Source organism: Micromys minutus, assembly GCF_963924665.1.
Source record: "Micromys minutus genome assembly, chromosome: 10".
Taxonomy (NCBI): domain Eukaryota; kingdom Metazoa; phylum Chordata; class Mammalia; order Rodentia; family Muridae; genus Micromys; species Micromys minutus.
In genome coordinates, this window is record NC_137979.1 from 49,527,251 (window position 1) to 49,545,696 (window position 18,446).

The 18,446-nt window shown below is 45.1% G+C and overlaps 1 protein-coding gene across 2 annotated transcripts; it reads left to right on the top strand.

Moving 5' to 3' along the window:
• Window positions 1-12,983: 12,983 nt before the first annotated feature.
• HEXIM2 (HEXIM P-TEFb complex subunit 2) lies at window positions 12,984-18,191 on the top strand. Of its 2 annotated transcripts, none has more exons than XM_080923194.1 (3): window positions 12,984-13,012; window positions 13,710-13,816; window positions 17,245-18,191. In XM_080923194.1, the coding sequence occupies exons 2-3, from the start codon at window positions 13,754-13,756 to the stop codon at window positions 18,121-18,123; spliced, it is 942 nt and encodes a 313-aa protein (XP_080779320.1). In that variant the 5' UTR covers window positions 12,984-13,012; window positions 13,710-13,753; the 3' UTR covers window positions 18,124-18,191. The 2 variants fall into 2 exon arrangements, with proteins under 2 accessions (XP_080779320.1, XP_080779321.1); XM_080923195.1 differs by having other exon boundaries at window positions 12,991-13,012; window positions 13,707-13,816.
• Window positions 18,192-18,446: the final 255 nt, after the last annotated feature.

Genomic DNA, 18,446 nt, shown 5'->3' on the forward strand with positions numbered 1-18,446 from the left:
CTTTGATCTAAAGATTGAATTAAATGTCTATTTTGAAATAGTTTTCGTGTTTTTCCTTTTCTTCTATGACATCATACAGCAGCCCTAGAAAACTGGCTGTCTGGTGGAAAGCAGAAACAGTGCCCTCTGGCTTTACATTGCAAACCCATGTCTCATTTTGACTGCACCACAATAGAATGCAGTAATGAGAACCTCTTACTTCAGATTATTTTCCAAAGAAAAATTTTACTAGACACAATGTATTTTCTTCTATTAGAAATATGACATTTCCAGAATCCACCCTGAGAAAACCTTAAATGCATTTATCATTATCCTACTTTCAAGAGGCCAATCAAGTCTAGTTTTTAAAACTACACAAATTACAATTTTAAGTATCTCTAAATCATTCTGCCTTACCTTGTGTTATGCAAATTTCTGACTGGGTTTCAAAGGCACTAACATTTTACTATTTGTGTTGTTGGAATGATAAAAGTTAACACAAAACTCTTCTATCAGCACTTTCTAGATTGAGACAGGCGACTCCTGCAGAGTAGACACTGAGTTGCCTGTAGTAACAGGGTTGTGATGACAAATGATCCTCCCCACATACACCCAGTCTTTAATGCAAGTCTTTTGCCAAACATTTTAACAGCTGCTTAAAAGACCTGGCTTACAAGTGAGCAATTTCAGTTTGCTCCCTTTCTTGTATAGGGCATGGCTATGAATGAGGAAATGCTTCCCAGACACACTCCAACAGGCAAACTAAACTCTTTTTGGGTTACTCAAAAACTGACTGTTAAGAGGCAGAATCCTTTTTTGATTTCAGAGTTTTAGGGGACAGAAGAAGAGAATTCAAGATAAAGATTAAAAAAAAAAAAAAAAACCAAAAACAAAACTGTTCTTAATTGTAACCTGGGAATGTAGTTCAGTTGATACAGTGGCTTCCTATTGTCTAGAGTCCTGGGTTTGATGTACTCATGCCTGTAATCCCACCATTCAGGAAGTAAAAACAGGAGGATCAGAAGTTAAAAGTCACTGTCCACTACATAGCAGGTTCTAGGCCAGCATGACTACATGAGACTCTCACAAAAATAAAAGGGAGAGAGGCCTGGGGAGACAGCTAAATTGGTAAAGTACTTGCCATGAAAGCTTAGGAACCTGAGGTTGTTTGCTCCCTGAGCCCACATAAAAAAGCCAGGTGGCCTGCTCTTGTAATTCCAGCCCTGGGGAGGCAGGATGATCCCTAGGACTGGCTGACTAGTCAGTTTAGTATATGTAAGTCCTAATAAGAGACTCCATCTTAGGAAAGGGAAAATCAGCCTGGCCATGGTGATACATGGCTGTATACCCAGAACTCAGCTGAAAGTGGCAGGCAGATGTTTTTGAATTCAAGACCTATCCTGTCTACTTGGTGAATTCCAGGCTAGCTATACTGAGATGCTACCTCAAAACAACAGCAACCACAACAAAAAAGGTAGATGGCTCTGAAGGAACAATGACTGAAGGTGTCCTCTGGCATCTACACATATGCCATATGCACATGCACATGAAGAACATACACAAAATAGACCAAGTGGACAATGACTAAAAGACCTATAATCTGTCTTCTAGCTTCCACTTGCCACACATACATATAGCCACACACACATACATGTTTAAGTGTCATTAAGGAAAGACAGATAACAGGAAAAATGTGATATACAGGAGGCTGGAGAAATGGCTTAGAGTTTAAGGTCTTGCAGAAGACCTATTTCTTAATACCACATTGTGGCTCATGACCATCCATAACTCCAGTTCCAAGGGATCTAATACCTTCTTTTGACATCCATGGTACCAGGCATGCTCCTGGTGTATATACATACACATATGTTGGGCTAAACACTCATACAAATAAACCTTTTAAAAAGTGATACTCTCTCTTGCTCTTGCCTCTCTAGGCCTCTTGCAGCCCTGCTCTCCCCCTTTAGCCCTCCTCTTCCCCTTCCTTTTCCCCCATCTCCCTCCACATGCTCATGGCTAGCCTCTTCTCCTCTACTCCTCTATTCCGCTCCCTCTCTCTGCCTCTACCACCCTCTTAACTCTCTCATGACCTGAATAAACTCTATTCTATACTAAAAGAAAAAGTGATACTCTCTTGGATGTGGCAGTGAGCCCCCCTAATACCAGCATCTGGGATTTGGCAACAGGGAACACAGGAATTAAAGGCCATCCTCTGCTACCCAGCATGCTGAAGGTGAGCCTAGATTACAGGTGCTGTAGGCATCATCTTTGGTACTAGCTCTACCAAGAAAAAAGTAGCTTGTTTGATCAGGATTTTACTTTTTACATCACTCAGAATAAAGATCCCCTGCTTGAGGAAAATATAAAATTTGGCTCTTGTCTTCTTGAAGGGAGTAACTGTACATTCTCACAGGTGACTGAAACACAAGTTCCACTTTACTTTCACATAAACTGTAAATAGCTGGTGTAATACTTTAAAGCCAGGTATAACCTGAACCCCTATAGTCTCAGAACTTGGGAAGTAGAAGAGATTTCAGAGTTTGAGGCTAGCCTGAACTACATGGTGGGAGCTTATCTCCTGAAACCTAGGTTTGTGATTTAGATCAGTGGCAGAGCAGACAGAGCACATGACTAGCAAACACAAGGCTGGGGTCAACAGTCATCATCATCCAAACAAAAAAACAATGTATACTTTACCCCAATGACTTCAAATTAGAGAAACTGGTGGGGCTGTGTCTCAGTGGTAGGGTACTTGCCTAGCACACACAAAGACTCTGGTTTTGATCTTCACTGGGGACATAGGAGACAGAGAAACCAAAGGACTCCATAGAATCTAAATCAAAACAAAAAAGCCCCACAACCTAATATAGTCTACCTTCAGAAAAGCAAGGGTCAACATTCCAGCACAAAAGGGAAGCAAGACCACAATCCCCACCCACAGCTGAGCTGACAACTGATGGCTTCTGGAGGAGGCCTTGTTGATTAAGAGCAGGCCCCCCATGCTCCAGTGGATCGCCTCACACCTATGAATATATAAGAAGTACAACCTGTAATCTGAACTACAAAACAAAAAAACACAGACGGGATTAAGGGGTACTGATCAAATTATAACACTGAATGCATGCATGAAATAAAAATGTCTTTTTAAAAATTTTATTGGGGGCTGGAGAGATGGTTCAGTGGTTAAGAGCACTGACTGCTCTCCCACCGGTCCTGAGTTCAGTTCCCAGCAACTACATGGTGGCTCACAACCATCTGCAATGGGATCCAATGCCCTCTTTGGCTGTCTGAAGACAGCTACAGTGTACTGGTATGTGTGTGTGTAATCAAAGGATGACTATATGAAAGGAAACATTAATTCTAGCACACTGTACTCAGTGGTGATGGCAGGAAGATCTCTGTGAGTTTAAGGCCAGCTTGGTCTATATAGTAAAACATTGTGTTAAAAACATCTTTAATCCCAACACTGGGGAAGCATGGCAGGCAGATCTCTTAGTTCCTGACCAGCCTGGGCTACAGAGAGAGTTTTAGGACACCCAAGGGTACACAGAGAAACCCTGCATTGAAAAACAAAACAACAAAAAAACAAAACAAAATCCAAGATAGAATATCAGGCAACTGTAAACACCTACACATTAACCTAAGCTACTCACACACCTAATGTTTGGTAACAAATATTCCCAATATGGTCAAAGTTGGTTATAACTAGTAAAGTATTTGTACTGAGGTGCACTTGATCCTGTGAGCTTTCTTCACTATTTGAGATGGGGTCTCAGTTTAGCTCAGGCTAGTCAGGTGCTACTGTGAAACCCAGGCTAGTCAAACCTGCCTCAGCTTCCTGAATGCTGAGATTACAGGCCTGAGCCAGCAAACGTGGCCTTTGTCTTCTTCAAGGAGTAACTTTGTACATTTTCAGATTGAAATAAAAATTCCACTTTAATCTCATATAAAATGTAAATAGCTGATGTGTAAAAAATGAAAATATAACAGTTTTTAAAAAAGATTTTCTTTTTAAAAAATATTTATTTAAGTATATGAGAACACTGTAGCTGTCCTCACACACCAGAAGAGGGCATCAGATTCCATTACAGATGGTTGTGAGCCACCATGTGGTTGCTGGGAATTGAACTCAGGACCTCTGGAAGAGCACTCAGTGCTCTGAACCATTGAGCCATCTCTCCAGCCCAAAAGATTTATTTTCATGTGTACGTGTGCCTGCATATAAGTTAAGTGTACCAAATGCATGCCTGGTATCCAGAGTCCAGAAGAGCATTAGGTTCCCCTGATTACATACAGGTGGTTCTGTGCTAACATGTGGGTGTTGAGAACCAAACCTAGGTCCTAAGAGGAATAACAAGTTCTAGTAACTACTCATCCATCTCTCTAGGCCCTAAATTTGTACATGTGTATATGCATGTCACCCCATTCAAGTGAAAGTCAGAAGACAACTTGTGAAAGCCAAGTGCCCTCTCCTTTTACCTAGTAAGTCCTGAGGATCCAACTTAGGTCATCAGGCTTGAGGTAGCTACCATTATACACTGAGCTATCTCACTAGACCTTAATATGTATGTTTATTTATTTTTGAGACAATCTTGCTATGTAGCCCAAATTTGTAACTACTCTGCCTTAGATTCCTGACACTGTTCAGGATACCTGAAAAAGGTGTGTTCCACCACACTCAAGAGATATTTTCAAATTTAATCCTATTGATTTTGTTTTTATTTTGAAACAGGGTCTTGGGTCTTGATATGTAGCCCTTCCTGGCCTGGACAACTCACTATTTATACAGAACTATGCTTTAACTTGCAGTCATTCAACCGTGTTTGTCTCCACAGTGCTAGGATTACAGGTATGCACCACGGCACCCAGCTATGTATTAATTTACTTTATTAAGGCCACATTATGTTGCCTAGTCTGGTCTCAATTTCTAGGCTCCAGAAATCTCCTACCTTCCCTTCCCAGCAGCATGGCAAATGCTTAGCTCAGAAAAGCATTTTTAAAAAAGATTTATTTATTTATTTAATATGAGTACCCTGACTTCATGCACACCAGAAGAGGGCATTGGATCCTATAACAGATGGCTATAAGCCACCATGGGGTTTCTGAGATTTGAACTCAGGTCCTCTGGAAGAACAGCCTCTTCAGCCCCCAGAAAAGCAATTTTAAATTTGTTTTAAGACAAAGGTCTCATGCAGCTCAGAACTCACTATGTAGCTAAAGCTGGCCTTCAATTCCTGATCCTCCTGCCTCCTCCCAAGTGCTAGGATTATAGGCATGACCTACCATGTCTGTCTCAGTAAAGTAATAAAATAAAATATTAATTTCAGACTCTGGAATAATATTGGAGCTGCTGACCAAAGGGTAAAGACAGCTATACTTTGCAGGTACAAGAAAATAAAAGATCTGGGAAATAAAAATTGAGTCATTGGCCAAAATGCCTTAGAATAGTGAATGGTCTGCATTTGGGTTCTTGCTTTGTTTTGTGACAGGACCTTGCTATGTAACCCTAGCTGCCCTGGAACTTTCTACATAGGCCAGACTGGCCTCAAACTCAGAGATCCATCTGCCTCTGTCTCTACACAAAGCACCATTTGGGTTCTTATTGAAGAAACAAAGGCTGAGTTTTAGACAGACCAGTAATTTAACTTTTGCAAATCTTCCCAATAGTTCCAGATTTAGTTCATTGTGTGAAATATGCAGGAGTCCTCAGGCTCAACCTCTAGCATCTCCCAGCAACCTCCAAATGGGGCATGGTACTATACCTTTCATTTCAGTGCTTGCAATTTTAAGTGGAGGCAAGACCAGGAGTACAAAGCCATCCCCAACTACCTGTTGAGTTTGAGGCCAGCCTGGTCTACACTAGATTGTCTCAGAAAAACAAAACGACTTAAGCTTTTTCTTGAGTTTGAGTTATAAAGAGGAAATTCAGTTATTAAATATTACCTAATGAAATGGACAATAACTCTAGTTCTATAACAAACCTTTACACACCAACAAACCTCAAAGGCTGAGCTGCTACAGGAAGCATGTAAAAAGTCTTGGAAAACCTAGTATGATTTTCCCAATTCCCAAAAGAGATGCCAATGTTTTTTATTCCCTCCACCTCTTTTTAAAAGAGTCCTCACTGTGCTGAACAAGGTGGTGCCCACTATCAATCCCAGGAGGCAGAAGGAGGAAACTTCCTGAGAGTTTAAAGGCAGCCTGGTTTACATAGGAAGTTCCAGGTAAGCCAGGGTTACACAGAGAGACCATGTTTCAAACAACACCACCACCCAGAAACAGAAGTAAGGAGAGTCTCACTGTACCGTGACCTGACCTAGAATTTGCTGTGTGGCTCAGGTTGGCACTGAACTCTCAACAATCTTCTTGCTTCAGTCTTCTAAGTGTTAGGATTACAACTATAAGGTACACACCTACCTTCAACACTTCCCTCTCCCCTAAGAATAGTAAACATTCAGGGTTGGGGAGATCATTTAGTAAGTAAAGTGGTTGATCATCAAAAGTGAGAACCAGAATTTTGCTCCTCAGAGCTTGCTGACCAATCAAATGTCAGCTCTGGCTTCAGTGAGACCCTGTCTCATAAGACAAGGTGGAAAGCAAAAGAGAAAGACACCTGACCTCTATGGCATCTGCATGAATATGCAACCTGTACACACATGCACATACCACAATATACAAGTAAAAATTCAGAAGGGAACTTTAAGGTCTCATCTGAAGCCATTTTTTTCTATCTAGCCTTGCAATGAAGGATATTAGGTAACCCAAGTTGGTCACAAACTCCCCATGCACCTACAGTTGGCTTTGAATTCCTGATCCTCATGCTTTAAGTTCCCCAGTGTTAGAATTACAGCTGTTTGACACATCTAGCCCCTATCCCTTTGTTTTGAGATTAGGTCTAACTATGTAGCTCTGGACTTAGAAGCTCAGTATGTGAACCAGGCTGGCTTTGAATTCTTAGAGATATGCTAGCCTTTGAGAGTGCTAAGATAAAAGGCATGTTCCACCAAGCCCATTTCTATGTTGTTGTTTTTTTAAGTTTAATGTATACAAGTATTTTACCTACATGTGTGTGCACCACGTACATGCCTGGTACCTGAGGAGGTCAACAGTATGTTGGATCACCTGAAACTGGAGTAACATACAATTATGAGCCACCATGTGGATGTTAAGTTTACTGAATCTGGGTCTTCTCCAAGAGTACCACTAAGTTATCTCTCCAAGCACATACAAACTATTACTGGTCTTCAGTGAACAAAACTACATTCCTGAATCCCAGCCACTTGGGAGAAGTAGGCATATATCTGTGAGTTCTATGCAAGCCAGAGCTGCATAGTGAAACCTTTTCTTAAAAACCACAACAGGTATCCAAGCATCATTCATGGTGGAGAGTATCTTTAGTCCAGGCAGAGTCTGGTGGAGATCTGTGAGTTTGAGGCCAGCCTGGTCTACATGGAGTATCCCAGGACAGCATTCATAGTGAGACCCTGGTCTTGAACAAAACAAAACCCCAAAACCAAAACAAAACCATCTTCTACAATGAAGCTAAACTTTAAAATTTCGGGTGATGTCATATGTAAGAATAAGGGAGAAGCAAGCACCATCTCCTTAGGAAGCTAATGAAGACAACTTGCTTTAGCCTCTAGAAAGCTACAGGAAGAAATTAATGGAGTTTAAAAGCCTACCTTAAGGTTTTATTATTTTTATCATGTGTCTGTGTGTAGGGTTCATGAGTGTGAGTATAAGCACTCTTAGAAGCTAGGTGTTGGATTCCCCGGAGATGGAGAGACAAGCAGTTGTGAGCTGCCCCCCCCCACCCTGTGCCATGTGGGTGCTGGGAACTGAACTCAGGCCCCCTAAAAAGGCATTTTGCACTCTTTACCACTGAGCCATCTCTCCAGCCCTGCCCGGCAGCTGCTTTAAACACATAATTCTGCACACCTAGATAATACCAATGCAACTTTCAGACAAAAGCCGGATATCAAAATTGGGACTGGAAGGGACATCTTCCTTTTAGTTCTTAATAAATGGTCACTTAGCCTAATAACATTCAAAAAAATCCGAAGAGAAAAAAACAAAAAGCACATGATGGTGCACCTCATGGCCAGTCTGGTTCAGGACAGCCAGGGCTATTCAGTAAGCCTGGTCTTGGGGTGGGGGAGGATAAATCATGGTAAATGGGAGCTTATAACAGAAACATAAATGTTTCAGAACCAAGTATTTTCATGGCACCAAGGAATAACTTGGGAATTTGGAGAAGTATTTACATCTCTGTCCATGGATCCAACTTTTACTGACTGGTCTTCATGAGTTGGCTGTCAGGTAAAAATAAAATATCAACGTTATAAATCACAGCTGCTTTGGGGCAATGAGACGCTAATTCTATTCAATTTCCTTAGATGGCTTCTCTTTTGTGTACGCCCCAGCCATACAATGGTAAGGCAGGTCTTATATATGCCCTGGTAAGTTTATTGGTGGAGAGGTAAAAGACAGCAGCTCATGGGCTAAGCAAGGACTCTACCATCTGAGCTATTCCCAGACCCTCTCATAGCTTCTGAAGAATCTACTTCAAAAGTAGAAAGGGCCTTCTACTCAGGTACAGAAGAGTAGGCACTCTTGAGGCATCTGTGAGGGAAGCAGTGTTTTGCCATTCAGAATTAGGAACTGAGGCATTTACGGTTTTCATGAGTTTCCATCTCCTCACCCTGCTACATCTAGTATATTTTAAATTCATTTTGTGTATGAGTATGCGGGTCCATGTGCATGGGAATGTACATGCACAAGTATATGGAGGGAAGCCAGAGGGTAATCCTTGGTGCCATTTCTCTCTCTCTCTCTCTCTCTCTCACACACACACACACACACACACACACACACACACACACTTATTTACTGGTGACAAACCCTCCTACTGGTACAAATACCAGGAATCTGCACATCGCTGCTTCCCTAACACCTCCTGTCCTGGACAAGGGTTTCTCTCTGTAGCCCTGGCTGTCCTGGAATTTGCTTTGCAGACCAGGTTAGCCTCAAACTCAAGAGATCTGCCCGCCTCTGCCTCCTGAGAAATGCTCCATCACCTTTTGTGTATGTCTGTCTGTCTGTCTGCATGAATGTATGTGTACCACTTGCATGTCTGATAACCATGGAAACCAGAAAAGGGCCCTAGAACTGGCATTAGTCAGTCTACCTTGTGGGTGCTGGGAATTGAACATGGATTCACTGCAAAAGCAGTAAGTGTTCTTAACTGCTGAACATCGCTCTAGCCCCCTAGCCTTTTTTGTTTTTTTTAAACTTGGGTTCTAGAGACAGAACTTAGGCATTCATGCTTAAAGACTCACTGGCTGAGTTCTCTCCCATTGTTTTTTGAGGAAGGGTCTTACTGTAACTCAGACTGGTATCCAGTATGTCAATCTACCTTGCCTCAGCCTCCTGAGTATAAGGATTATACAGAGCTCCTCCCAACTATTTAAAATCATGGAATGGAAAAGTGTATGTGTGTATCATCCTTAATTACTGTTAACCCTCTATCTATAAATGAGTAACCAACTTCTGCACCTGGTATAGTATTGCTACTTAGTAGCATCCAAAGGTTTAACCAAATTGCATTACAATGGAGGTTGAGTCACATCTAGGATCCTTCTCTAATGAATTCTTGACAGAAAACCACAAAGATAACCCCTGCACCCCTTTCAGCTCCTGTGCATCTGACTCCTACCAAGTAGTGTCAGGCTTTCCAAACTCACCCCCCCCCCCACTCTGTGCATGCTAGGCAAAGTGCTCTTCCACCCAGCCACATCCCCATCTTTCTTTCTGAGACAGGATCTTCAACGTGTAGACAAGGTTAGCCAATCTGTGGGTAATCCTCCTGGCTCTGACTCCCAAGTGCTGGGATTAGCATGAGCCTCCATAAATGGCTTTTTTTTTTTTTTTTAAACAGGGCAGTGAACATGACAAAAAGGGAACTACAGGATGAGCACTGGACTATGGCTTCAGTTAGTGCTAGCTGACACCAGGAACTCTAGGCTAAGGCAGGTGCGCTCCCATGAAATCTAAGGTCAATGGGGGTGGGGGGAGGTAGTTCACAGTTTGGATTAATAACTTTAATAGGGGCTATGGATGTAACTCAGTTAACAGGATAATTATCTAGAGTGCACAAAGCCCTAGATTCCATTCCTAATACCATACACTATATATGTCAGTATACTCCTATAATCTCAGCATTCGGGAAGTACAGGCAGGATGACTTGAGTTCAAAGGTTATTCTTGGCTACAGAGAAAGTTCAAGGCTAGCAAGAGCTACATAGACCATCAGAATTAATTAATCTTAGTTGTGACTGAACATAGTGGTATACACCTGAGAATACTTGAGGGGCTCAAGCAGATAATTCCAGGTTATGGGCTAAATAGTAAGAGCAAAAACATCATCATCATTGTAAGAAACCCATTAGAACAGCCAGATGGCTCCTTGTGTAAAGGCACTTGCTGCCAAACCTGACAACAGGAGTTCCATCCCTGGAAACCCAGGTGGTGAGAGAACAGACTTATAAATTTTGACCTCCACGTGTGTAAACACAAAGGAAGCAAATAAATAATATTGGGTTTGGTGGTGCCTTCCTATAATCCAAGGAGGTGCAGGAAGGAAGTTCAAGGCTAGCTTAAACTACAGAATTCAGGGTCAGTCTAGGCTATCTGAAACCCTTGTCTCAAAGGAACAAGGGAAAAAACAAACTGATAAAGTAGCTCATACCTGAAAATCTAACACATGGTGGAAGCCTGGGGTGAAGTAAGACATCAAAAAAACAAAAAAAACAAAACAAAAAAAAACCCACTCAATAATGATCTGGTATTTTGTTGTTGCTCAAATTTTTTTTTCTTCAGAGTATCTGAGGTATGGAGGGAAAATTACAACTATGAAGCCTTTACCTCATTTAAGACTATTTTGAGATAAGTCTTTCTAGTAGCCCTGGCTGACCTGGAACTCTATGGAGAGCTGGCTGGCCTCAAATTCTATAAAGAGATCCACCACATCCAGCCACAAAGACTTTTTTTATTAATACAGGGGCAGTCCTTCAACCCGGAAGAAACTTTCATGGGTCCTACTGCTAAAGTAAGGGCCTAGGAGCCAGACCATCTATAACTAACAGTAAAATCCATTACAAGGTATCACAGATACCAATGGCTAGGTAACCACCTACTTCAGAGCCTTACCTGGACACAATTTTAACTGACAGCTGAACTACAAAGCTAGCATTTGAAGGTGTAGCCAGGAAATCTTTAGGAAACAAGATATTTAACTTGCAGTTCAGTTAGAGAATATCACACCAAACTCCAGCCTTTTAAATGCTGGCAGTGCTACGTTAGGATGTAAGTTTATTCTTTCAAAGGTCTCCCCTATATTCTATAACACATACATAAGGTAGATCAAAACTGCCATTTCTACTTAAGTACCTTCTACATCTACAGAAGATGTCTCCAGTAACAATGGAGCAATGGCATAGGTCATACTGTTAGTTTATGGAACAAGCCTTTAAACAGGACATCGTGTAGGCTTACAAAAATCGCACTGGAATCAACTCCCTTTGCCCTTGTAGCACAGCCATTTCGTCCCCAATTTACGGCTCAGATTTCAAAATGCAAACAGATGTTTTTGAAGTATCCGAAATGGGCCACTCCATTTCTATTACTGGACTGTGGTGACTGAAATTAGTTTCTGTCCCAGTCCTGCAAAGGGCACATAACCCCATCCCTTTGGCGTAAAAATCTGAAGTGGGGCAGCACACTTTAGATGTTTCCAAAAGTGGATGGTGACGTTCGAGGTCAAGCCATGGGGAGAGCCGGGGCTCGATGGGAGAAATCTTGAGGGCAAGAGAGCTCAGAGATTTCCAAGCACTAAGCTTGAATTCCACGTGCCCGGATCTAGTCCGTCCCAGAGGGGAGTTGGTGGTTGCTATAGAAGTTAGAGGGTTGTTACTTTTCGCAGCCCTGAGAGGTGGGATGGACACGGTGTGTGGGGGTGGGGAGGTGGGTGCAATCCGGCTGGGCACCCTCGGAGCCTCCAGCTGACTAGCACTGCTGAGGGCATGCGGCCAGAGTTGCAACCTCGGCCAGTCCCCGCGAGCCAGTGTCTCCAACTGGCGTCGCGCCCACCTCGTCCTTCAGATGGGGGGTCCAGCTACGCCGGGCCTTGCCGCCATACCCAAGATGAATGGGGGTGAGGAGAGGCCCTGGCAGAGCTCGGCCTCAGGATCTCGTCCCGGTGGAGGCACAGCAAAGGGGAAGCCGTCTTACTGGCCTCTGCTCTGCCGGGATCACGGGAAATACGCGTCAATTACCCCAAAACCCCGCTCTCAATGGCGAGGCGGCGAGGCTGGCGGGACGGTTTGAGGACTGGGCTAGGCCGGGGAGACGCCAACCTTCACCCTTCCCGGCCCCCGACCCAATTCCCCGCCGTCTCCCGGCGCCGCCACTTCAGGCAGCCCACTCGGCCCGGCCTCTCCCCGCGCCCGGACCACCCCCCATGGGGTGCTCTCACTGCGCAGCGAGTCCCTCCGCTGCCTCCTCCCAGCCCAAAATGGCGGCGGCGGCGGCTACCGAGCTGCTCGTCGCCTTCCTCAAGGCTAGGGATCCCTCCGCGCGTAAGCCCCGCCCCCGTGAGCCGGATCTATATTTCTCCCTGGTAAAAACTAACGCCATCAATGAACTCTTTAATTGAGTTCTGACAGGGCGGGTCCAGTTGTGCTTCCGCACAGCTAGTTGTTGACAAAAGTAGGAGGACTGGCAGACAAGTGACCCAATCAAAGAAGAGATCGGTGAGCGCGGGACATCCACGCAAAAGCAGATAGGTTTTGGCGTTCCTTGGGCATGGTTGTTGACGTAATGGGAGCTTGAAGGTATCCTGGTCAGCTTTCCTGGTGTGGAAGAACTACAACCCCCAGCAGTCATTGCGCTGCCAGGCTGTCCTCTTCGCCCCTCCACCTCCCCCCATCTTAGTGCTTGAGCGGCTTGGCCAGAGCTGCTGCTACTGCAGCAAGAGGTAGGGCTGAGGCGTTGAGAATTTCATGGACAGGCGGTCGCACAGAAAGACACACAGAGGTAGTGGTGTACATTAGGCCCTTGACAGCAAATAGGTCAGTCCCACCTTTGCTAAACCTCCCTTCCATGACTATTTTTCTTCTTCTAAGAAATCCATTTTTTACTCCCATTTTATTATTATTTTTCTTTCTGTGAGCTGCATGTAGTATGAAAATCTCTTTCCTCTATTTCCCCGTCTCTTGAGGCAGGAGAGTAGCCGTCCAGGCTCTGTAGACAAAAAGGCTCCAACCATAGGCTCTGACCAGGTCCCAGCCTAGACCTGGAGGTTGAAGGTGGTCAAGATAGGGACTTCAGAAGCTACAGACCCACCCCATCCACATCTTCCCCCAGCAGTTCCCTTTCTGCGTGACAGAGTTTAGGCCTACCTTTCTAACTGCCAGCCTGGTCTTTACTTATTAGGAGAGCAGAGGCTTGGGGCCTGAGGAACAGGATTGGAAAGATGGTCTTGCTCAACAATTTGGTCCCTTGCTAGCTACAAGTGTGAAAACTAGGGTACAGAAGCAGCCTTTGGAGTTTCCTTTGACAGTGAAGGCCATGCAGGTCTGGGGCCACAAAATGGCTGCTGCTGCTGGGACAAACAATTCCTAACCAACCAGATTCTGCCTGAAGACTTGGGTTTCTGTTGTTGTTCAAAGCAGGTGACAGTAGTTAAAGGAATCATCTACTGAAAGAGTAGGAGAAGATGGCCACTCTGAACCACACCAACTGTAATACAGCATCACCAGCTGCTCTGGAGGAGGCAAAGGTAAGTACTCACCCCTCCCAGCCACCTGAAAGCCCTAAACATGGGTCAAATACCTGAAATCCTAGAGGTTTGTTTTGTCTTGTTAGTAGATTTAGAAAACCAGTATCAGTATTTTATTTTATTTTTGTTTGTTTGAGTCAGGGGTCTTTCTGTGTATCCCTAGCTGGCCTCGAACTTGGAGCAGCGTTTGTCTTCCGCCCTATAAGTGCTAAAATTATAGCCAGCACCACCACACCCAGCTAGAAAGCCAGTGTTTTAAATGAGTCTGTACTGTGCTCTGGGAAATAGGCCAGAATGTGATTCAGTGATATCTCATGAATTCCTAAAAGCCCTTCAAGGTAGATCCTATTTCCAATAGACAGAAGCTAAGGTTTAGAGAGCTGCAGTATGTTTCCTGGAATCATGCATCCTGTAAGCAAAAATTCCACCTTACATTTAGGGTCTTAAGATAACAGAGCCTTACCTAAGAAACAACCCCCCCCCCCCCAGAACCAAGAATCAAACAGGACAAGAGTTTTTTGGTGTTCAGGTTGGCAGACAGGGCAGGAGAACATCAGAAGAGAGAGACAGAAAGCTCCAAAGTCCTCAATAACCTTCTTATGGGCTGACATTGGGAACCCACAGAGTCCCAGCCCGTGCTGTCTCTCATTGGCCTTCTTTACCCATCACCACACTCCCAAAATAGCAGAGAGCCAAAAATCAGAGAGTTGGTTACTGTTGTTGGTGGTGGTTGATTTTGCGAGTGTTGGGGATTGAACCCAGGGCCTTGCAAATGCTGGGAAAGTGCTTAATCATGGAGCTACATCCCCAGCCCGTTGTTGTTGTATTTGCTGGTTTTGGTTTTTGTTTTTTGATAGTGTTTCTCTATGTAACAGCCCTGGCTACCCTGAAACTCACTTTGGAGACCAGGCTGGCCTGTATCTTAGAGATCCACTGGCCTTTGCCTCCTGAGTGTTGGCATTGTGTGTGTGTGTGTGTGTGTGTGTCAGTCAGTGTTTAGCTCAGAGAGGCTTTTTAACCCATCCTACCTAGCCGATTCCAGGGTTTCTTCTGGCATGTCATAAGGCAAGAAGGTTGAGAGAAAGTGAGTGATTCGTGCAGGTAACCGAGCTAATCTTTACAGCGATGGTGGTGGAGGGGCAGAGCTTCAAAATGGAGACAGTGAATAAGCCAAGGACAGAGCTGGCTTGATTTCAGGCAGGAATCACTAGGGCTCTAAGGCTGGGAACAGGGAAATGACCATAAACATACAATAAACCGTCCTTAGTTCCCTGTGCTTTGTGTCTAAGTGGCCAACAGAGCCAACTTGGTTGGGAGAAGCTACCAGTAAGACAAGGCCAGTCCTTTATGATTGGTGAAGGAACACTGCGAACAACTCACAACACATCTCCACCCTCCAGAATCCCTCAGGATCTCTGGAACACAGTCAGCCTGATGTTTCATGTGTAATCCCAAAACTCAGGAGGTTGAGGTAGGATTGCTGAGGATGAGACATGTCTGACTGCAGAGTGAGTTCCAGACTCTCCTGGGCTACTAAGTGAGATCTTTTCATAAACACCCCCTCTACCTCTGAAAACCACCCAGCAACACATGTATACACTCATGTAATATACTCCTTTTTCAAGGCTGTAAACAGTTTGTCTCCAAAAGCAACCCCCCAATCCCCTGCTCAGAGGCCAGCAAGATGGCTCAGCAGGTAAAGTTACTTGTACCAAGCCTGCCAACCTGAGTTAGGCCTCCAGGATCTATTTAATAGAAAAAGGGTAAACCAACTCCCACAGGTGATCCAGTGACCTACACACACACATAAGCCATGTCATTAGGGTGTGTCTGTGTACATACTTTCATAATAAGTAAATGTAATAAAAATTTTAAAAGTAACCCTGCTCAGATGCCAGGATGTGTAAAACAGCATACCAGAGACCGTGGTTATTATTAGAAATTTCCCAAACCACAAACTTAGAGCAATTCGTTCCCTATCCTCACACCCAGGGCTCCCACCCTCACCACACAGATAAGCAGATACCCCTTGCTTGAGCCTTTCCCCTCCCCCTCCCTCTCCCAAGGTCTCTTTGTGTAGTCCTGGCTGGCCTGGGACAGGCTGGCCTCAGACTCAGTCTGCTTGCCTCTTGTCACCAAGCCCTGGTATTGATAGATTCTTTCTCTCCATCTTTAAAGCTCTGAGAAATCTCACTGCGACCTTCCCTTGATTAGGACCTCTTGCTGCCTCACACGGTACATAAGTAGGGAAACAACCATGTGTTCACTGAGCGCAGGGGTGAAATGTCACATTCTCAGGGGATGAAGATATATGACAAGTAGTAACACACTGAGTGCTAAGATAGAGTGTGACAAGATAGAGTGGCTGGGGAGCAGGGAGGGCCACGGTCATAGGATCTTCAGGGAGAGCGCCACTGAAGAGGCAATGTTAGAACTGAAGCATGGGGAACAGGAGAGGGTCCACCATGCAAAGAGCTGAAAGCAGGATTAGCTATCCAGTTTTCAGTGAGGGGGCAGGGAATCCCTGTTCAAACGTTATTGAACTCACGCCCTGGCATATAATCCTAGCTACTCTAGAGGCAGAGGCAGGTGGATTATAAATTCAAGACTTGTCTGGATATAGAGTGAGTTCAAGTTCAGCTTGGAAAACTTAGATTCTATTTCAAAATAAAAGCTAACGGGGTAGGAGTATAGCAAATGACATCACGCCTGCTGAGCATGTGTGAGACTCTGGCTTCAATAAGGTTACCAAGTTCAGAGCTAGTCATAATTTCATGTACCTGTTACTGAGTCTGAGGGAGGAAGGTGGTGAGTTTGAGACCAGCCTGGGAGCTACACTGGGAAGACCCCAATTTCAGGGATAGCTGAGCATTAAGCCAAGTATGAATCCCTTCTGAATGTGGGTATCTGTGGAGGTGTTTAGGTAGCCCAGGCTGTTCTTGATCCTGGCTTGAAGTACTGACCCTCCTGCCTTTCCACCCTAGTGCTGTGATTGACAGGTATCTGCTACCACTTTTGGCCTCCCTGTCTTTTATTTGGCTAACGCTTATGGAATGCTACTCTAGATCTGGCCATTGAAATGATCAGCAGCTCAGTTAATGGCTACCCAGGATGCATGAAACCCTGGCTTTCATCCCTAGCACTACAGAAACCCAACCCAGCATGGTGGCACATGTCTGTAATCCAGCATTCAGGAGATGGAGGCAGGCAGATCAGAAGAAGTTCAAGATCATCTTTAGTTGCTCAAATGAGTTCAAAGCCGGCCTGGTCTACATAGGTGCTATGTCAAAAAAAAAAAAAAAAAAAGTAAAAGGGGGAGGGACTAAATAGTGACCACTTGAGGCAGTTGTGAGACAGCTGGATGGGCCGGGAAGGACTCCCCTCCCAGGGAAAGGCTATCTGTGACCCACCCTCCTTCCTCTCTCTAGACTTCTAGTGGTCTTCGGAGCCCCCAGATAGCCCATGAGCCTCATGACTTTGGTGGTTCCCTGCTTCTGCCACCAGGAAGGGAGATTCAGTCAGAGGATGAAGGGACTGCCCCAGCTGGCAATGGCTCAAGTTGTAACATTAGGGGTTCTCGAACCCAGAGCCCAGGGGGCTGTTCAGTGGAGGCGGTGCTGGCCCGAAAGAAGCACCGTAGGCGGCCATCAAAGCGCAAGCGGCACTGGCGGCCATACTTGGAGCTGAGCTGGGCTGAGAAACAACAGCGAGATGAGAGGCAGAGCCAGAGGGCCTCTCGGGTTCGAGAGGAGATGTTCGCCAAAGGCCAGCCCCTGGCACCCTACAACACCACCCAGTTCCTCATGAATGATCGTGACCTGGAGGAGCCTAACCTGGATGTGCACCATGGGTCCTCCCACGCAGGCTCCGGAGGGGAGAATGAGGCCGGGGACAGTGATGGGCAAGGGCGAGCCCATGGGGAATTTCAGCAGAGGGACTTTTCTGAGGCCTATGAGCGCTACCACACTGAGAGCCTTCAGGGCCGCAGCAAGCAGGAGCTGGTACGAGACTACCTGGATCTAGAGAGGCGGCTGTCACAGGCTGAGCAGGAAACTCGGAGGCTTCAGCAGCTGCAGGAGCGCCCCAGCAGGCAGCCCTGTCGACAGGTGGAAGAACTTGCTGCTGAGGTGGAGAGGCTCCGGACAGAAAACCAGCGACTTCGTCAGGAGAACGAGATGTGGAACCGAGAGGGCAGCTACTGTGACCAGGAGAAGCCATCCACAGAAGGGACCCCTTGGCCTAAGGATGAGGCCCCATTTCAGACCCACTCAGGCCAGCTGGGTCACAGGGATGCAGGTGACAGATGAAAGCTACTCCCAGCATACCCTGTCTCCACTGAGAACTGCTACCCCAAGGTCAGAGTTTCCCCTGCCCTTTTCACTGTGGCCTTTAATGTCATCTTACTTTTTACAGAGCAATTAAATGACCTTATGACACCCAGTGAGAGTGGCTAGAATTGATTTCACAGGGCTCTTCTTGAGATTCAAACTTTTTTTTCTTTTTTTAAATTTGACCGTGCACCACATGTGCAGAGGCCAGAAGAGAGCTTTGGATCCCCTTGGGACTAGAGTTAGAGACAGTTGTGAGCTGCCGTGTGGGTGCTGGGAACTGAACCTGGGTCCTCTGGAAG